Source organism: Caretta caretta, chromosome 7, assembly GCF_965140235.1.
Source record: "Caretta caretta isolate rCarCar2 chromosome 7, rCarCar1.hap1, whole genome shotgun sequence".
In the NCBI taxonomy this organism is placed as follows: domain Eukaryota; kingdom Metazoa; phylum Chordata; order Testudines; family Cheloniidae; genus Caretta; species Caretta caretta.
Window position 1 is genome coordinate 13,570,607 of NC_134212.1, and position 21,750 is coordinate 13,592,356.

Here is a 21,750-nt window from a genome sequence, read left to right on the forward strand (position 1 = left end):
CCTATCTAATCTTTTAGGTGGTCTTACCACATCTAGAAAAGACTAGGTAATTTTATGACAACTTATAATATTTCTTGAAATAAATCTCATATTTCAGGGAATAAGCTTATCGCCTGCAGCGATTCTAAAAGAGCTACAATTCCCCTGACCCATCCTGCCCACCATGTGCGAGACTGCATATTTTGCTAAATGCATTCATATTTCTAAAGCGTGAGACATTGGCTACTGTTGAAGAGAACAACTGAGTAAATAGACTAATAGTGAGATCAGGTATGGAAAATCCTCTATTCCCTAACTTCAGAAATTTTGTTTTATTTTAATTTCATATAGAAGTAGTTACCCCAAAGGGAAATTTCAAAGGTACTGTTCTCCGAACAGAAAAAACAAAACAAAATCCAAAATCCTCATCACTGCTGATGGGTAAAATGTGCATCCCGACATACAACACTGTAGTCCTTACACAACAGTCTCCGGAATTCAATAATTCTTCGGAGACTGTCACAGGTATGTTGATAGAAAGAGGTGTGATTCACATAACTGCATTTTTCACAAAGATCCTGTAGATAAATGAAAAACAAAATAAAATAAATAAAAAAAAAGATAATTGTGCCTTGGAAGTTGCAAATATGCAGTGAAACGGCCTGCATATTTGCAACTTCCAAGCATTTTAATTTCAGTAGGCCTCATTAGCCAGGGGAGATACTGTCCACTACTTTCTCTGTTCTTTTAGTGCATCTTCACACAACTCCTATCTACTTGTCCAATATTATTCCTACCAGACTCTTTGCTGAGTTACTGATAGTAATAAAAATGAAGTAAACCCCACACGTGGCAGGCATGGTCTCTGCACACCTTCCTTTCAGTAATACACTAGTTTAATGACTCTGCCTTGAATCTGTTTGGCAGATTCAAAATCTGGTGACAGGCGTGTACATTGTCTAAGTAGTTGTACCTTAACTTTTACAGAGAAAATAGCTCAGAAAATGTAGTTCTGCATGATAAAAGAAGCAACTGCATATGAAGCTAGCCTGGCAGTCTAGTATTATGCCATACAGGAGAGCTCTAGAATCTGGTCTCTTGCTCTCCAGGGATTTGATCCCATTGAACTCAGTTAAAACTAAGGCTTCCTTTGACCTAGGTGGGAGTTGAATTGGCTGCTTGGCAAGTATGACCCGTGAGGAAGGAAGGAGGGAGGGAGAGAAGGTGGTGGTGGTGAACCTCCAGTTAGAAGACTGGGAGCTCTAATACTACTTCTACTGGGAGAAATGTAGATTCAGATATGATGGAGAAGGGCTTGCCCTTGCTCCCAGATAAGTTAATGGAAAAACTCCCATTGACATTGATAAGCCCAAATGCAATAATGTGAGAGGGATGTGGGGAGATGCCTAGCAAAGTGTGTGGTAGCTGAGGCTGACTGGAGACTACTGAGAAGGAGAGAGAGAAAGCTGACCCTCCTTTGCTGATTCATTAGACTCTGAGATCAGCCTTATGGAAAAGCTCTATATAGCATGAAGCCAGTATGATTTGATAGACATTTAATAGGATTCTGTAGAGTTTTTTCTTAAATTACATAGCATTTAGTAGGGAGTAAGATCCTTTCTATAGGTTTTTGTTTGTTTGTTTGTTTTTTAATACCACACTATTGATTTCTATAGCAGGAACAAAATTTTCCATTACATTCTATGGAATGGCTCATAACCTCTGAACAGGCGATGGTTTTGTATTTCATTAGAGAGAACAGTGCAAGCTACTGAGTCCATCACAATACTCTGTGAAACAGGGTAGTCTCTGGCACCCTGCACACTGGGGCATTGGTTTAGTATTGCACCAGAAGAGAGAGCCTCTGACTCTGCTGAACTACCTACACCGCTTTCTAGAGTACCCTAGGTTCATCCTGAGACGTGAAGTGGTCTACAAATCCAGTGCTAACTAGGGCTGACTCTCAAAGGTGCAACTGTATAAAAAAGGTTGAAGTGGGGGGAAAACAAAAGTTTAAATGCTTAAGTCCTGCAGCTGAAGTGAAGGGGATATGAACAGAATGGTTGAAAGATGTTGGAAGGTTATTCTAAGAGGTTATTCATCCTTCTCACCCTTCCCCATAGGATGCACACTACACTTGTAAAATTTGATGGAATCACAGTCTCAGCTGACTGCTTGCAATAAACATCATGAGTCACAAATCTACCTAAAATTTGGCTCTTTTCACTTTGGGCATTTACTGTTTAATTCAGATAGAACAAAATTAAAGTCTTATGAGCCAGATATTTAATTGTTTATGTATACAATCCCTAATTTTCACAGACAGATACCTACAAGTAAGCAGAGCTATTTATTGATCTATCTATCTATCTATATAGTAACTGGCAATTCCAAAAAATCAGGGGAAAAAATTCATTTTGGGTCAACTTGATAATACATTTTTTTGAAATTTAAATCAAATGAAAAGAAAAATAGGCATGGGTAGAATGAAACATTTTACTCAACCTGCAACATTACATTTCAATTTCAATTTTGACTTTTATTAGGGCATTTTTAATTTTTGTAATAAAAGCAATTTCAGAACAAAGTCATTTTGAACCAAAAAACCCTAAACATTTCATTTAAAGAAAGCTGAAACAAAACTCTGTCTTTTTTGGATTATTTTTAACACAAAGAATATGAAAAACCAACTTGAATTTTCAAAAATGTTGATATTGGAAAACCTGCATTTTTCACCAAAAAAGGTTTTGCCCAGCTTTACATGTGACTGTAAACTAGAGTTTGCATCAGAGTAAGTCCATGCACCAGCTGGCCATGCACACTTCTGAAAATCTGTCCCTATATATCTTTTTAAAGTATGACATTATTTTAGAAATTGCCAATTATTCTTGGTTTATTGTACATCCAAATAGCGTGGTGTAATGTCTAGTAGTAAAACAGGCTTTAGCTACTTAGGGAAAGTGTCCTTGATCGGTCCCCAGAGATGTGTCATTTCTAATTATATTCATATAATGTTGTCGGGTGAGAATGTAAAACTCCAACAAACTACTGAAGTTTACAGACTTCTTATCACACCATACTGGTGTCATAACTGAAAAACAAATTATGTTTTCAAAAAGGGGGTTGATGATGGGGGGGGGGGATATGTAAAAATGAAGCTGTTGGCAGAATGCTGTTAGCTCATGAATTATACATTTAAGAAAAGCTAAGCTGCTGGATTTTGAAACTTCTGATTTACTGTGTTTTATTAAAAATAGAATTTCAGTACTAGTCCTGCCACTTTTGGAACATGATAGAAAGATCTCTGCAGTCAGCTGTCAAACTCCAGGCAGCAGAAAGGAGCAGCTGTGGCAGAGGCAGACAGAAAACTTAGAAACAGCGGGGAAACAAGAGGAAAGGGGGTGAAAGAAGAGGGTTAGGAGAGAGGGAAGCAAGGAATTCAGTGCTGCATGGGGAGCACAAAGAAGTGAGACATAGAAGTAAGTCGTAAAAGGGTGAGAGTTACAAGAGATCAAGAGGTAGATGGTAGCAAAGGGCATGCACATTGTCCTATTCTTAAAATAAATTATAGAAAAAATAAAGTATGTCCATATGAGGCCCTCATGTCCTCCCTTCTTGGGAATATGGTGATATACCCTTAAATCACCCTATTTTTTCTCATGTTGCTTAAAACAGAAGAGAAGGGGCCAATAGAATATTGGGATGAACATGGAACTTGATGTACAGGATTCAGTATACTCCTCCATTTGGGTATTCAGTAATCTTCAAAATAGAATAAGTTATCTCACAGTATACCTGTGATAATTATAACAGAACTCATGATTTCCTGTTACTGACCCTACGGAAAGAGTTGTTTAGATGCAATAGTATTAAGGCCAATCTCTTATATGAGCTGTCCCTAGAAGGTGACATAAATGCACGTTAGGTCTTGTTTGATTCCATCAGTAAAGAGCAGCACTACACAAACAAGCAGTAGGTATACAATACTGGGTGTTGGTGTGATACCTCTCCCTATTTCTTTCTCTTTCTTATTCCCTGGCAGAGGGGCTGATCCGGGGCACAAACCCCATCTCTTTCCCCGGAGAGAACAAAGGGGAAGTTGACAAAACTGGGTTCCTCTTCCTTTGCTTCATGGATGGCAGGAAGAGCTGCAGGCTTCTTCTTGTTCTCCTTTCTCATTTGTAGGAGATTTCTGGATTTTAAGTTGCCCAACACAGTGATCATCACTTTGAGTGTTATCCCTATTCTAAAACCTAACATCAGCCAAAATTACCAGAACACCAGTCTGTGCAGACAGTGTGTTAGCCCAGCTGACAGCTGAAGCCATCAGCAGAATCCAGGTATTTTTCTTAAATCCAAATGTCAGCAACAGTATGGAGATACGTTAATGGTCTCTGTCCTGATACTCAAAGCCCTTGATGAGATTTGCCATAACTACTTGATAACTCACCTCTCCCTCCATAATTCTGACCTCCCACAACATATACGTACCACCAGTAGAATAAAACTGTCAAGAATAAAACTGTGTGGAAGATATGTAAATTTCACCAGATCTGAATCTATGAAACTCTCTCTTAGAGCAGATGAGAAGTGCCATAGAACTATCTTCCGAACTAAAAAACAAATTCACACCAAGTTACACACCCAAATATAAATAAGCCATCCTACAAAAACTTATGCTAATATCAAACCATTTCTCCTATGGGGTGGAAAGAAACAGAAAGCAGGATTGTTATTGTTGTTTCTTTTCTCAAATATCTGAAAAGCTTTCAGACACTGTGGTAATGGGGCCACAAATACCTAGAAATAGCTTACAAATGTCTCAATGAAGAGATGGGATTCAAATAGCCTGCAAATATCTAGATGGATAGCTGGGATAGAAACAAGCTTTTTCTACACACATATAAACACAGTAAGCTTCCAGAATAAATATAAGGATATGTGGGAGCCAAAATGCCATGCAAAGAGCAATAGAACTGTCAGATATTTAGAAGGACAGTATTATAAATGGAAATTACTTACTAAAACAGCTTTTCAGTGGCACTTCAGCACTTTTGTTTCTTCTTCTTGTTGAAGCCAAGAAATAGATTGGCAATAGAAAAAGAAAATGAGTGGTGCACAAAAGTTGGTGAATTTCTGAAAAGGTTTGATTTATGTTTTAGGATGAACAAATGCTTATTTAATCTGAGTTCATACCAAATTTCTCCTGTAAGGATGACTGGATATTTGAAACTGGCTACATTTGGGTTAGGCTCTAACATGGAATAGAGTACATTGGAAAGGATGCGTGATGAATATTTGATGTTTTCCAGACCTTTCCTATGCTTGGATCTTCAATGATAACCCCTTGTATGTTCAGGAGGATAGTCGTCGATTTGTATCCCAAGAGACGGGAAATCTATACATCGCCAAAGTAGAGCCATCTGATGTGGGCAATTACACCTGTATTGTAACTAATGCTCAATCAGAACAAAGTGTTCGGGGCCCACCCACTCCACTCACCCTCCGTAGTGATGGTAAGTTTTTTTAATGTGACTATCTGGAAAAAAATACAAAACTTATTAAAATCATTTATTTACTTTGATGTTAGTTATTCATTCTGAGGCAATAATAAATCCCTGTAGACAAACATGCAGATTCATACTTCTTATTTGGATCCTGATCCAAAGATTCCTTTTTACCTTTAGTGGACTTTGGATCAGGTCTTAGTTGGTAAAATGAAGAAAAAGGGTCAGTTTAGGGTTAATTAATAAACTCAACTACAACAAGACAAAACGTAATACAACAGAAAGAAAGCAAAAGAATGCCATTTCCCCATTCTAATTTTATTCTTCCCAGGAAGGCTTATGTTTGGATTTGAATTTGACAAAGCTTTCTAAACTTAAATTCAAGTTATTGCTCAAATATAAAATCCAGAGGTAGCTCAAAACTAAGTGAGTCACTGGAGTGAGAAAAAAACAAATACCTTTTAGGTAGCTGTCTAAATAAATGTTCACAACGGGGAATATATAGCTGGGAAACCTGTTAGCAAAGTTTTTTGATGGCATTGTTTACCTAAATTGTAATCCTTCATACTGTTTTCGAAGTACTCTGATAAATTAACAAAATACAGCAGAAGGTTATGTTCCTAGAATAAATAAAAGACAAATATGCATTATAGGGCAAGGTCTGATGGTCTTTTAATTCAGAAGATCAATTTTTGTGTTGTTTGCACAAATACCACAGCCCCCAAACAAATGTATAGCTCCATAGCTCATAAGTTAGTTATTTTATGTAAAACATGGGTACAAACACCCTATGTTTTGCTCCTATTCTTCTTTGCCCCTTTCTACCAACACGCTCCTTTTTTCCTACCCTCCTTCCTCCATCCACATTTTTTCCATACCTCTTCTGCTCCTTATCTTCTACCCTCTTTCTTTACATTAGGGAGAGTAGGGGCCTGATCCAGAGCATACTGAAATTCATGGGAGTATTTCCATTAACATCAGTGGGGTTTGGATTAGGCCCCAGGCCAGTGATCTCTGAAGCACTGTGCGACAGTGAAGAACAACACACATAATGTTAATGAAATTCTTGTTAAACATAAAAAAAAGAAGCACTGGTTTATAGCCAATGTGGAATATGGATGAAGACACTGAACAGATTGAACAGCCCTGTATAGTCAGGAAATTCAGCTTTAAGCATATTGACTAAAAATATAAGCCTACAATCACTGCAATGTTAAACACCCCCAAACAGATCCTATTCACAGTAAGCATTGCAGATGCTAAACCCTTAGTCAGATTTTCCAAAATGCTCAGTACAGAAAATTGGGACCAGATTTTCCAAAACCTTCAGATCCTGTTTAGGTACCTAAATTAAATGATCAGATTTTCAAAAGTTCTCAGTACCCAGCTGCTTTCATTGTTTTCATCTTCGCCCACATCTCATACTGACTATTAACCATCTTGCTTTTTATACTTGACAGCATTGTGGTTAACACTGTTTGTATTAGAAGTCATTGCTCTGATCGGGAGCTTCTGGGTGCTCAGGTTTTTTCAAATATCTTGACCCACAAGTGAAATTTACCCTGGGCAAAACCTATACACTACTTAAGATCCACATAGACTCAAATAATTCCTGGGCCTTGTAGTGGCTGCTTGCACAGGGGTCAAATTTATGCAGAACCCCAGTCCTACTCCCTCTGAAATCATTTGAAAAATGCTGATTGATTCCCATGGGAACAGGATGAGGCTCTAATTTTAGAAATAACCACATCCTTTCTTTTACACTGAAATCCTGTTGTACTAGACAGGTCTCAAACACAACTGGAGTGCTAGCTGTTTTGATGTTCAACAGGTGTGATGGGAGAGTATGAACCAAAGATTGAAGTACGTTTTCCAGAAACAACATATGCAGCGAAGGGTTCATCTGTTAAACTGGAATGCTTTGCCCTTGGAAAGTAAGGAATTTTTGGTTTTGTTTTAATGTTTGTTATTCAACAGTGATAGTCACTGTGAGTTGTGAATATCTTTAGAATGCTGGGTCACGGTGGAGATTTTTTGATTGGTTGTCATCCAAATGTCAAAAATACATAGATAGGTCCTTTAAAAAAAACAACCCTTATTTTGGTTTATTATTGTTTCTGTATTAAATATTCACAATGATGCAGGCCAGCAAACAAACAAAAATCTGATGCTGACCTAGTGGCTGGTTTTGTTACAAACTCAGAACTAAGACTGCATTCGCTGAAAGGTTCATCAAGCTGTGTAAACCTTGGAAGGAAGCCCAAGCCTTAGTTTAGAACAATCTTGGGTTGATTTGCAGTTTTCAGTCAAGATCATGTAAAATACTATGTGAAACCAAATTTTGTGTTCAAATTCACATCTCAAAACAGAACTTGGGATGAACCCATGCCTATTGAAGCTGAACGCATTGTAAGGAACCTTCCAAAATGGAGCCACTGACGTTTGTGCAGTCCACTTTATAACTACTGTTGAGAGGTGCTGATTATCTCTTGAGAGGTGCTAAGGATCAAACCTCACATTATAGTCCATCAGAGTTACAGGTACTCAGCACCCATCAGGACTGGACCATATCCTCTAGGCATAGTATTTATAGGAATCTATTGTGCTTGTCCAAAAGGAGTAGTTGAAGTAGCTTGACTTTCTACCTCATACTTCACAACATGTTGTTCAGTATGACATTCAGTCAGCAATAGAGTGAGCCAGATCCTCAGCTGGTGTAATTCAACTGGTGTAATTCAAATTGGTGCTGTCCCAATTGACACCCTCTGATGATCTGGCCAGTTTCTAAGCTATCCTGTTGCATAATTAATTGGCGTTTTCAAATAAAAAGCATGTTCCTGTTTTGAATATTAAAAGCAATTAACTGACATTTGTAAAGGATAATTACAGATAAACTGGAACTGCTTAGAGATGGAGAAGGTGTTATATCCCCTTCTCATAGTACGTCAAATGTTGCTGGGAGTACAGTTCTTCTGAGAGATGATTGGCCCTTTCATCTACAACATGGGTCTTTCTAAGAACAGTGTTTATTAAATGGCATTGAATTGACTGGAACTGCTATGATAAATACATTTTGGGAAAAAAAATTGTAATGGGAACTTGCTAAACACTGTAGTGAATCTCTTCTTAGATTAGCCATCAATGCTCACTTCACTATAATGATATGCTTTCATCAAACAGCAAGTTATCCAGCTCAATAAAGGGACAACAGGATGAAATTCTATGGCCCGTGTTATACAGGAAGGCAGACTGGATATTCTAAAGGTCCTTTCTGGCCTTAAAATCTATGAACTGCAGGAAACTGCAGTTGATTTGCTTTCCTAATTTTAGTTCTGGTCTACACTGGGCGGGGGAAAGGGTGGTGTAGATTTAAATTATGCAACTTCAGCTAGCTGAAATCAAAGTATTTAGATCTACTTACCGCAGTGTCTTCACTGTGGTAGGTTGACTGCTGATGCTCCCCTGCCGATTCTGCCTAAGCTTCTCACTCTGGTGGAGTACCAGAGTCGACGGGAGAGCACTCGGCAGTCAATTTATTGCGTCTTCACTGGATGCGATAAATCAACCCCCACTGGATCGATCGCTCCGGAGGTAAGTGTAGACATGCCCTTAATCTCCATGTCTAAGGAAGACAAAGATCCCAGGAGAGCACTCAAGATCCTTTCCAACATGTCCTGTAGGGATCTGTGTCAGTTAATGCAATAAATATAAAGTAGGTTAAGAAGATCAGAATGTTCCCTGAGTAAATATTTTCTTTAGAAAAGCCCTCAGATTGTTGACTTCTATTTAGTTTTCGTTCACTTTGACAATCTGTTTTAAGGTTGTGAGCTTTTAAATGTTTAGAGCTTTCCGGAGGTTAAAAGGCTGAGTTGTAGAGAAGACAAATTAATCAAATGTTCCTGCAGAAACCACTGTGAGAAGAAGAAAAATAAAATAAATTAACAAAACAAACAAACAAAACTAATAGGAGGAAAAAAATCAACAATTTTTATGACAATTTCTCCCAGATTAGTTTTCTACATTTAACAAATCTGGTTCCGCCTCTGCAAGACTGTGATTTTACTTTATATACTTACAGTTATGCACATTTAAAGCCTTGATTTAAGAAAGAGTGGGTGAGTCAGTGTTGGCTTTACATTTCAAAGGTTTAAGTAGGAGTTTTATCAGATGTATGGTGAACATACAACAGAAAGAGATACTGGCTACATGGAGTCATTTCAAAAGGCATGTAAGTTATACATTAAAAAAAATGTTGCCATATTATTTCAGGGAGTCCAAAAAGGGCATAATAATGTGGTGCATGGGGCTTGCTCACATTCTGGGCACTTTGTAAAAAAAGTTAACATGATCTGTCTATCCAAAAGGAGGTGAGGCTAAGGCTAAATCCCTTAAACAGTATGGTATTCTCTGAGTTGTGTTTGAAACAGGGAGCAAGTTATAGCTGTTCAAAGCAGCTTCTGCTACTCCACATATGTAATCACAGCTGATATCGGTACTGGTATGGTATCTTTGGGGTACATTCAGTAAGTACCAGTGACTACTGTACAATAATAAATAAATAAATATGGGTATCATTGATACCGTACTGACAATACGTTCTGAGTGGAACAAGTGTGTATTGGATGGGTGCTGTTTGGTGTTCAAATCTGTGTAATGGAGTTTTAGGAGAATATTTCCATTATACATTTGCTATAGTACAGATATACTCTCTTTTCTTTCATGCAGTCCTTGATTTTTTTAAATTGAATTCAGCCATGCACCACATTTCTACCAGCATGTGAATATGTGAAAAGACACCATTCCAGAGTTGACAAGCATGTACGAGAACAGCAGGAAAACAGGATAGTATATGCATCATTCTGAAGCAGGTTACATAGGGCCATTTATTAAAGGAAGTTAGGAGCGTAAATATGCAAATATGTGCTCACTAGAATATTCAAAAGCATCAGGGTTCCTAACTCCCCCTGATTTCATCTGAAGTTAGTCACCTAAGTAAAGATGGGCAACATTTTTTGACCAAATTCTTGTCTTTTTTTGGCAAAAATTGCAGATTTAGGTCAACCAAAAATTTAATGAATGTGTGTCAAATTTGCTGAATTGGCCAACCTGTTCACCCACCAGAATAAATAAATAAATAAATAAACAAACAATTCTAAAAAAAAAATCAAAATGTGCTATTTCAACATTTTATAAAGAAAATGTTTTGTTTTTTCCTATTCAAAATGACTTGGTTTCAAAATTTCCTTTCCCTTTATTTAAATACCTATATATTTTAAAACCTCAAAGTCAAAATAAAGCATTTCATTTCAGATCTAACAAAATATTTAGTTCAATCCGGAATGATTTTTTTCAACTTATTCATTTGCCAGTAATTGCAGAAAAAAAAAAGTTCATTACAGGTCAACCTGAAACATTTCTTTTTCTGGACCTCTCAGCAAACCAAACAATCACTTCACACACCTCTAAGTTCTTGAGGGAGGATAGCTCAGTGGTTTGAGCATTGGCCTGCACAACCTAAGGTTGTGAGTTCAATCCTTGAGGGGGCCATTTCAGGATCTGGGGCAAAAATTGGGGATTGGCCCTGCTTTGAGCAGGGGGTTGGACTAGATGACCTCCTGAGGTCCCTTCCAACCCTCATATTCTATGATAAGCCTCAGTGCTTTTGAAAATCCCACAAGGTGTGTATAGGCATCTGGCACTTCATATTGTCTAAACATATCAGCTCAACATTTTTTTGAAATATACCTCTTAGATAGCTCAGCTGTTATGAGGTATTGTCTCTCTTAGGATTCAGAACTGCATTATCCACTCATATATATTCATACTATTAGTCCACTTGGGTCAGCCAATGCCATCAGCTCTCAATGTCTTTGTGCTGTGTATTACAGAGATCTTTCACATCCAAGCTGGTGATAGACAACCTGCTGTACTTTTGCGCTCCAAAAGCCTTAAATGAAAGTACTTGCACAGTGTTTAGAGAAACACGACCTTTTCCTTTTCTGGAACATAAAACCACACCACTGACTGCTGCTCGCAAAACACATGCGCACTCTAAGATATAAGAGCGTGAGAACAGAGTTAAGTTTGAACTGTAGACATTGTTTGTATTTTCTGACTTCTGAGTCTTTTGTTCTCAGCCATCCCATTGTATTAACCCCAGTTTAATGGAGTCTAAATCACAGTAAGAATGAAGATGTTGACTTATTGGCAATTCTATGATTAGACTTCTCCTTTTTGCTTATATGCAGTGATCTAACATTTCTTTCTAAAAGAATATTGACTTTTTAAATATATCTTTTCCTCACTACAATATTTCCTACACCCTGGACACAGCATGTAAATTAGTATATCAGTGATTGGGACCTCAGGTAATTCTGAAGCATCTCAATTAAGAATTAATCATTTTACCTTTACTGCAATATTTATGGCACAGTGCTGCAAATAACAGTAAACAAGCATTTCCAATTAAAAAATGCTAATAAATATCTCCTTCATTTCTAATTTCATTTTCTTCTGTGTAGCTTTTCAATACTAGCACTGTAGCTGTTAAGAAATAGCCAAAAAAATGGTGTTAGATAAAGACCTTAGCCTCTATGCTATGGCTTTTTATTTTTTGGTAACACTCTGGGGCACTGTAAATGATAAATGATCGTTATCTGCTATTACAGATGGCAAAATGAATATAGGTATAAATACATAGAAAGGACATTATAGCTGAAATGTTGACCCTTAACTCTAGTGTGCTGGTGGGTGCCACATATATAATAATTGAGAGTGAGAAAACAATACCATGTAGAAAATTTCAGATACCGAAATCTGCCAGAAACTAATAACAGAGATCAAATTCATCCAGTGACTTAAAAAACTAAAGGACTAGTGGGGAAGCCTGGGGGTGGGGGTGATCATTAGAATTATTCCGCCTCCAGAGGTAAAGTCTCTTGTTGAAGACCTGCAGTCAAGCAAGAAACAAAAGAAAAAGTTCAGGTAGTAAGTACAGCTGCATAATAAATTGTCAGTACTAGAAAGAATAATTTACCATTAATTGTAATTAATGGACTTAATAATTCATGACTTCAAAATCCATTAGTCTTGATTTGGTTTTGTTTTCCTTAGTAGTGGTGATTCAAGAAAAAATGTCATGATAGTTTAGATCAAGATAATTAAGGTGGTGTATTTATTATTATATATACAGAAGGAATGATAATACATTAACAAGTGGGATAGTAATGGATTGGTGTTAGTTTGATGTAAATGCAGGGTACATCCGATGATGTCCGGGGACTTACTCTTCTTGTAAACGAGCGTAACTGGAGTCTGAAACTGTCTCAATTATTATTATTTATTACAGCAGGATTAAAAAACATTTGGTGACAGTGAGAATTAGAAATGACAAAAGACCTAGAAAGAGGTTTTATTGTATCAAAAATTGTTTTTCTATCTCTAGTTATAAGTGAAAATAAACGTTGTGCCCATTATCTTTTGGTTGTATGGTTCTGGAAAATTGAAGGTCAAAGGATAAATTTAGCTTCCTCTGTCTCTTACATTATTTGACTAATCACTGGTGCCGGAACTTGCCCCTCCCTCAACTTGTCCCCCGCAGATTTTTTTCCATCCAGCAGAATAATAGATTCTGGCGGGGGGGTGCTGCTATTATACCTTTCACCCAGCAGAGGCTGCTGTGTTGTTAGAAGAGCGGGCAGCTGGCTTACTACCAGAGCAGCCACCTTCAGAGAAAGAGGGGGTACTTTGGCTCCCCCCCGCAACTTCTACAAAGGTGTTCGTGCCCTAGGCTATAATAGATATAACCAATAGTGAAGTACCAGACTGAAGAAAGACCAATTAATATACTGCGGGGGGAGGGGGGGGTGGAATCCTTCCAGAACTCTGCTTCACTGGCACTTTGGCTGCCAAGAAGAAGGCAATTTTTTGTCACAATAGATCTCAGAAATCAGCAAGTTGATTGCCAAGAACGTGAAGGTGGACAGAGCATCAATATTAGATTAACTTGGTTGAGGCGGTTTTCTGGTAGATGGAGAAGCTGCATGTAAGTTAGCTGTTCACAAAATATTTGAAGGACAGGAATGTACTTCCAAGCTAAAAACCAACATTAATATCAAATTATAAAAGAAGCATGAAGGATCCCATAATTAGTGGTGAATGGAGCAGGCAGTATTCCATCAAGTTTGGAGCAGGCAGCATTCAAAAGTAATTTTCAAATCATGAATCATCTACTGACAGTGAATTGTATGCTGGAGAATACAACAAGACTCTGTGTATAGCTTCCCCAGACCATGAAGGAACCTTTGACTTTTAGATGGAAAATAAATTAATATTGAAAGTGTTGGATGATTGGGTGGGTTGGGGGACACAAATATCTTGCATCTCCATCAGAGGAATAGCAGTTACATTTATGATTAACTAGAGGGGTGAACAGAATAAGACAAATGAAGCATTTAAATGTGTTTTAGTTTCATCATTTTGCACAGAAGGAAACTGAAATTCAGAAGAGTTACTTGACTAAATTCCCGTGGCCACACAGCAACTCAGTGGCAGAACTGAGTTCTAAACTTCTGAGTTCCAGCATTGTGTTCATTTTACTGAACAACATTACATCCATGCGACATTAAAGGTCACATTTTAGAATTAACTGTATCAATAGTGCTAGATATTCTTACTTTCATTTTGAAAGGGTTTACTGCAATAAAGGCTCAGACACATTGCCTTTAACGCCAGAAGGGACCATCACGATCATCTAGTCTGACCTCCTGCACATTACAGGCCACAGAACCTCACCCACCCACTCCTATAGTAGGCCCATAGCTCTGGTTGAGTTACTGAAGTCCTCAAATCTTGACATGAAGACTTCACATTACAGAGAATCCACCATTTACTCTAGTTTAAATTTGCAATGACCCAGACCCCATGCTTCAAAGGAAGGCAGAAGCCACCCAGGATCTCTGACAATCTGACCTGAGATAAAATTTCTTCTTAACTCCAAATATGGTCATCAGTTAGACCCTGGGCATGTGGGCAAAACCCATCTGCCAAACACCTGGGAAAGAATTCTCTGTAGCAACTAAGAGCCCTCCTCCTCTATTGTCCCATCTCCAGCTATTGGGGATGTCAAGGTTCCTCCCCCACTCTGAACTCTAGGGTACAGATGTGGGGACCTGCATGAAAAAACCTCCTAAGCTTATCTTTACCAGCTTAGGTCAAAACTTCCCCAAGGTACAAAATATTCCCCCCGTTGTCCTTGGACTGGCCGCTACCACCACCAAACTAATACTGGTTACTGGGGAAGAGCTGTTTGGACGCGTCTTTCCCCCAAAAATACTTCCCAAAACCCTGCACCCCACTTCCTGGACAAGGTTTGGTAAAAAGCCTCACCAATTTGCCTAGGTGACTACAGACCCAGACCCTTGGATCTTAAGAACAATGAACAATCCTCCCAACACTTGCACCCCCCCTCTCCTGGGAAATGTTGGATAAACAGCCTCACCAATTTGCATAGGTGACCACAGACCCAAACCCTTGGATCTGAGAACAATGAAAAAGCATTCAGTTTTTTACAAGAAGACTTTTAATAAAAAATAAAAGTAAATAGAAATAAAGAAATCCCCCCTGTAAAATCAGGATGGTAGATATCTTACAGGGTAATTAGATTCAAAAACATAGAGAACCCCTCTAGGCAAAACCTTAAGTTACAAAAAAGATACACAGACAGAAATAGTTATTCTATTCAGCACAATGCTTTTCTCAGCCATTTAAAGAAATCATAATCTAACACATACCTAGCTAGATTACTTACTAAAAGTTCTAAGACTCCATTCCTGGTCTATCCCCGACAAGGACCAGCATACAGACAGACACAGACCCTTTGTTTCTCTCCCTCCTCCCAGCTTTTGAAAGTATCTTGTCTCCTCATTGGTCATTTTGGTCAGGTGCCAGCGAGGTTACCTTTAGCTTCTTAACCCTTTACAGGTGAGAGGAGCTTTCCCCTGGCCAGGAGGGATTTCAAAGGGGTTTACCCTTCCCTTTATATTTATGACAGGGGATATTTGCTAATAGTGGTCATGGATGGGCTGTATGTCATCACCATCATACCAACCCTATTATAAACTTATCAAGCTTAGTCTTAAAATAAGTTAGTTTTTTCTTGTCCTCTTCTAGAGTTTCACTCCTTTGATAGGTAGGAACCTTCACCTAATTTCAGTTTGGTGGCTGAACAAAACAAATGGAAAAAAAATCATTTCAGGTCAAACTGAAACAAAAATGTTTCAATTTTTTCAGCAAAACTAAATGTCAGAACAGTTTTGTTTTGATTTTGAGTTTTTAAAAAGCATTTTAATATTTATGTTTTTGATAAAATGAGGGAACTTCCAAAATGAGACACCTTTCCAGAAATGCTTTTTCACCCTGACCTGGGCCAAATGGAAATAGGAGCATGCTTACTTGTGAAAATAAACAAAATGGCTCCCGAAACAGGCACACATGCTGCAAATGCAAAATTCACTTGTATTCTGACTGGCAGTAACCCTGTTCATAGCCATTTCCCATATAGATTATCTCTGCTAACATCAGGAATAATACTTTTGGGAGCTTGTGTATATGGCCATTGCTGGATCAGAGAACATACAAGCACATACATGGGGACCATATAGCTCAGGCCCTTTGAATCATAACCCAGAACACTTATCATGGGGGGTTCCCCATCATCTTGCCACAGTTTTTGGACAGAGATAGCATTGTGTCTATACTCTCCAAACATGCTTACTAACTATATAAAAAACGTACAAGGTCTAGCTAACTCTACACACTGGTACTCTGCTAGGATCTAGTGGCTTCTGAAATAGAAGACATGGAGGATCACTAGAAGGCTCCTGTAGTGGGGCAGTCACCCTCCTCTGGCTCAGAAGGGGTTAAAAGTCAGCACTTGGAGAGGGCTGGGGTGGAGAGCCAATCAAAAAAGGCTGGGAGGCAGACAATCAGGGCCAGGCCTATAAAAGGGCTGCAGGGCCAGAAGGCAGTCAGTCTCTCTCCAGCTTTGGAGGCAGATGGACCTGGCTGCCTGAAGGACCAAAGGATACCTTGGACAGCATAGTGCTGGGGAAGGGCAGGAGGAGCTGAGGGAGCTCCAGCTTGGCAAACCCCCAGGCAGAGGCCTTGCTGTCAGGGCTGGAAGAGGTATTAGGGCTGTGGGGAGGCAGCCAGAGAAGGAAGAGGCAGCAGGTCCAACCCCCTGGCTGATGATGAGTGGTCACTTCAGACTGCAGCTTGCCCTTGTGGGAAGGGGCTAGATGAAGACTGGCAATGGGTCACTGAGGCGAGGTGGGCTTAGGAGATTGGGGTTCCATGGGGAGGGGAAGACCCCGAATGTGGGAGCACTGCTGTGGGCAGTACCCAGGAGAAGGGGCACCATGGGCTGGGAGGGATGCAGGGCCTGAAGTACAGAGGTGGAGACCAGGAAGCAGGCACTGGTAGGGAGACACCAGCCAACAGGAGTTCCAATGTGCAACAAATGGGTTGGACAATTTCTAGCTCACACTCCTGATTCAGGGAATGGATATTTTTGTTGATGCTCCGCACATTAACTGCTAGAGACAACAGATCCTTAGCATTACATCAGCAGTTACAAACTCCAGAGGGATCATCTACATCTCCCTGTTGTACTGCTTGAGGTGGATCACTTGATTCTTGTCACACTTCTGACCAAACATCTCCTGCAGAGGAATGGAAGCCTCAGCTGCTCTCCAAGTAATAAAGCGGAATGATTGGAAGCTTGAGCCCTTTAATTATTATGCCCTTTGGAACTTAATTCTTTCGTGAGTCAGTATTTGATGCAGACATTATAGGAGCTTTCAAATCTCAGCTTTGTCTCATTTGTTTAACCAGGCATGGTTTTAATTATCTAAGCTGTAAATTTAATTTTATTGTGAGATGCACAGCATGAAAGATGCGACGAAAGTACAGTGTGATCGACTGGCTGTTAGGCTATCTGTGCCTTCATTTCATGATGAGATGGAACTTTCCTATTGGTGCAGATTATGGTGTTACAAACACATTTAAATTGAGGCCCAGTGTGATAAGACTTATCCTCCAAAATAAAGTATTTTTTGTCTTCTTTTCTAATTTAGTAACTTATGGATGCGTGACTCCGCAGTCTGTGCTGTAGAATATGAATAAAAGTAGTAGCTGTGGCCAGTGGCCCTAGGTGCTCTGGAGCTTTCAGACAAACTATAGATTTATGTTCACAGACCTGCACGCATTTATATACTGTGCTTTCTTATTTTGGAAGAAAAGATCGAGACTTTGCTGTCTGTGAAGTGCAATACATTTTAAAATTGTCCTCATTGTTCTTAGGCTAAAATAAGTAATTGTTTAGGGCGGGGAAGATTTGTAATGTCATTTAAATCTGTAGAAACCAGATAAAAAGCTGCCTTGTGCAAAAAATAGTGATTGAAGACATGGAAAGTCCATGCTAATGAGTTACCAGAAAAGCCAATGGAGAAATGCAAACCTTCTCAAACGGCCCAGATAATGCAGATTCTATTTATGTATGTTAGGCCCATAACAGAAACACTGATCCTACTATAGACTGTAACAGCAGTCATTTAACCTATAATTTGGGTTGAAGAAGTTCTGCTGGAACTGCTGTCCTCGTAAATGAATTCTCTCTCTTTTGATAAAACTAGGCCACTTGCTCGGTCTAAGCCTCTACTATGAGAGAACAAAGTACTGTTGAGTATTTATTGCAATTACTAATGTAAATAGTGCAAAGTTGATAAGCCAAATGCTGAGTTTTACTTCTGTCATCCTCAAAAAGAAAAGGAGTACTTGTGGCACCTTAGAGACTAACCAATTTATTTGAGCATAAGCTTTCGTGAGCTACAGCTCACTTCATCGGATGCATACTGTGGAAACTGCAGAAGACATTATATACACAGAGACCATGAAACAATACCTCCTCCCACCCCACTCTCCTGCTGGTAATAGCTTATCTAAAGTGATCACTCTCCTTACGATGTGTATGATGATCAAGTTGAGCCATTTCCAGCACAAATCCAGGTTTTCTCACCCTCCGCCCCCTCCCCTCCCCCCACACAAACTCACTCTCCTGCTGGTAATAGCCCATCCAAAGTGACCACTCTCTTTACAATGTGTATGATAATCAAGGTGGGCCATTTCCAGCACAAATCCAGGTTTTCTCACCCCCCACCCCCATACACACACAAACTCACTCTCCTGCTGGTAATAGTTCATCCAAAGTGACCACTCTCCCTACAATGTGCATGATAATCAAGGTGGGCCATTTCCAGCACAAATCCAGGTTTTCTCCCCCCCACACACACACAAACTCACTCTCCTGCTGGTAATAGCTCATCCAAACTGACCATTCTCCTTACAATGTGTATGATAATCAAGGTGCGCCATTTCCAGCATAAATCCAAGTTTAACCAGAACGTCGGGGGGGGGGGTAGGAAAAAACAAAGGGAAATAGGCTACCTTGCATAATAACTTAGCCACTCCCAGTCTCTATTTAAGCCTAACTTAATAGTATCCAATTTGCAAATGAATTCCAATTCAGCAGTTTCTCGCTGGAGTCTGGATTTGAAGTTTTTTTGTTTTAAGATAGCAACCTTCATGTCTGTAATTGCATGACCAGAGATTGAAGTGTTCTCCGACTGGTTTATGAATGTTATAATTCTTGACATCTGATTTGTGTCCATTTATTCTTTTACGTAGAGACTGTCCAGTTTGACCAATGTACATGGCAGAGGGGCGTTGCTGGCACACGATGGCATAGATCACATTGCTGGATGTGCAGGTGAACGAGCCTCTGATAGTGTGGCTGATGTGATTAGGCCCTGTGATGGTGTCCCCTGAATAGATATGTGGGCACAGTTGGCAACGGGCTTTGTTGCAAGGATAGGTTCCTGGGTTAGTGGTTCTGTTGTGCGGTATGTGGTTGTTGGTGAGTATTTGCTTCAGGTTGGGGGGCTGTCTGTAGGCAAGGACTGGCCTGTCTCCCAAGATTTGTGAGAGTGTTGGATCATCCTTCAGGATAGGTTGTAGATCCTTAATAATGCGTTGGAGGGGTTTTAGTTGGGGGCTGAAGGTGACGGCTAGTGGCGTTCTGTTATTTTCTTTGTTAGGCCTGTCCTGTAGTAGGTGACTTCTGGGAACTCTTCCGGCTCTATCAATCTGTTTCTTCACTTCCGCAGGTGGGTATTGTAGTTGTAAGAATGCTTGATAGAGATCTTGTAGGTGTTTGTCTCTGTCTGAGGGGTTGGAGCAAATGCGGTTGTATCGCAGAGCTTGGCTGTAGACAATGGATCGTGTGGTGTGGTCAGGGTGAAAGCTGGAGGCATGTAGGTAGGAATAGCGGTCAGTAGGTTTCCGGTATAGGGTGGTGTTTATGGGACCATTGTTTATTAGCACTGTAGTGTCCAGGAAGTGGATCTCTTGTGTGGACTGGACCAGGCTGAGGTTGATGGTGGGATGGAAATTCTGTCATCCTGTAATAGTTCACAGGAGAGGAGAAATGCATTTCAAATCATGTTGGTACAAAGGAAAGGGGGGCGGGGCGGGGCAAAAGGAGATTTTGTCTTGAAAGATCCCCAAGGAAGTAATTATAAGGCTCTGGTATGGATAAGGAAAACAGGAGGACATCTTCAGCTCAGGCCTTGCTAAACCTTTGAGTTGACAGATTGACTGCAGAGGCATTTTTCCACAGTGCCCTTCCTCTGGCCTTGATGTCTGCTGAACACTTTCCTTATTCATGAATAGTGATTGCTCAGATAAAACAAACCACTAATCGGGTAGGAAATATTTAAATAATCATTTCTGGATAACAAAGTATGAGTGAATACACTTAATAGTTTTTCTTTTTTTTTGTCTTCTTTTGCCCCCTCCCCCCAGTGGTCCCTACTTTCTCTTCATCTGTTTGCCAGCTAACCCCCACCCCAGAAGATACAGTTTTTAAAAGTTTAGCAATTCACCTATTGTTTAATATGCAATACCATTTTTAAAAGCCTGCCATGGTCTCCTGCCTGTTATCAATGGTTTCAGTCAATCTATAGCAAGATCCACTGCAACTAATCTTTTTCATAATCTTGATCACAATAATGAGGGGCCAGGCCTTTTCTGCACACTAACTGCAATTTTCACGTGAGTTTAAGAAGCAGTGTGTTTTGCAATAATCCAGTGCATGGAAGCAGATCCCTGGACAACAGTGAGCTGGTCTTCATCAGCAAAAAAGAGTATAACCTCCTGCAGAACCACAAATAATAAAAGCAATCATTTAACTTAGTAATAAAATTAATCAGTTTACAGCCACTGCTATCTGACCATCCAGAAGAGACTTGGGGCCCCAAAAGTGCTGTAGGTTACAAATCTGCACAACAAAAGAGGGCATAGCACATTAATTGTGGGCACTGATAAAATCTTGCTTGCTTCCTCCAGGTGCTTCCCTTGCTACTGACATTACCACAGTTTTAATTCAGTTAAGACTCCTTCAGCTAGCTCTCAGCCATTCCCCAGTCTCACTTAGAGTAACTTGTTTAGCTACATTGGAGGGGTCAGATTAGAATCATATATATACACACTCAGGACTGTGGCTAAATGCCACAGTCAGGCCCAGAGTGAATTGCGTATAGACGCACACTGGCTGTGTAAGCAGCATAGTTATGATGACATACTAAGATAGCTGGATAGATCACGGAGTTCTCTAATAGCTCTTAGAGGGTTTTCAGCTAAAGTTCTGGTCTTGATGCTATAATTTTCTGTTTCATATAGCAGAAAGGAGCTTAGGTTAGAAGTCGTTCTGCTGCACAACTTATCAACTTCTGCCAGGACTAGATTGCTGAAAACATTTGCAAAGTTTTCAGTGCATCTGGTCTTAGTTTTGAGTTCGCAATGGTACCCAAACCAAGTGAGGTTTGCATGATTTTGTCTTTCATTATATTTCATGGTGCTCTAACTGTAAATTGTTGTGTGCACATTTGTTTTTTCCTACTTAGATAACTATATTTCCATACAGATAACATTTGACCTCTCTCTCAATATAATTAGACACAGACTCATACACACTATAGCTTCTACTCTACAAGTGGATACAGGTCAGTGATCCTGACTCTCAGAGCCCAAGCTTTAGAGTCCTCCCTGCAAGGTGGAAGGGTCGCAAAGCTTGGGCTGCAGCCCAGGCTCCAACGTCTACACCGCAGTTAAACATCCTGAGCCCTGTAAGCCTGAGTCAGCCAGTTGT

General features: G+C 39.6%; 1 protein-coding gene across 3 annotated transcripts in view; it reads left to right on the forward strand.

Annotated features, from left to right (window-relative positions):
* CNTN6 (contactin 6) overlaps positions 1-21,750 on the forward strand; it is a 230,894-nt gene that overhangs the window by 132,855 nt on the left and 76,289 nt on the right. For all 3 annotated transcript variants that reach the window (XM_048858291.2, XM_048858290.2, XM_048858292.2), the window contains 2 exons: positions 5,292-5,495; positions 7,318-7,420. In XM_048858291.2, the coding sequence (XP_048714248.2) occupies positions 5,292-5,495; positions 7,318-7,420 (307 nt within the window). The remainder of the gene's footprint in view (positions 1-5,291; positions 5,496-7,317; positions 7,421-21,750) is intronic.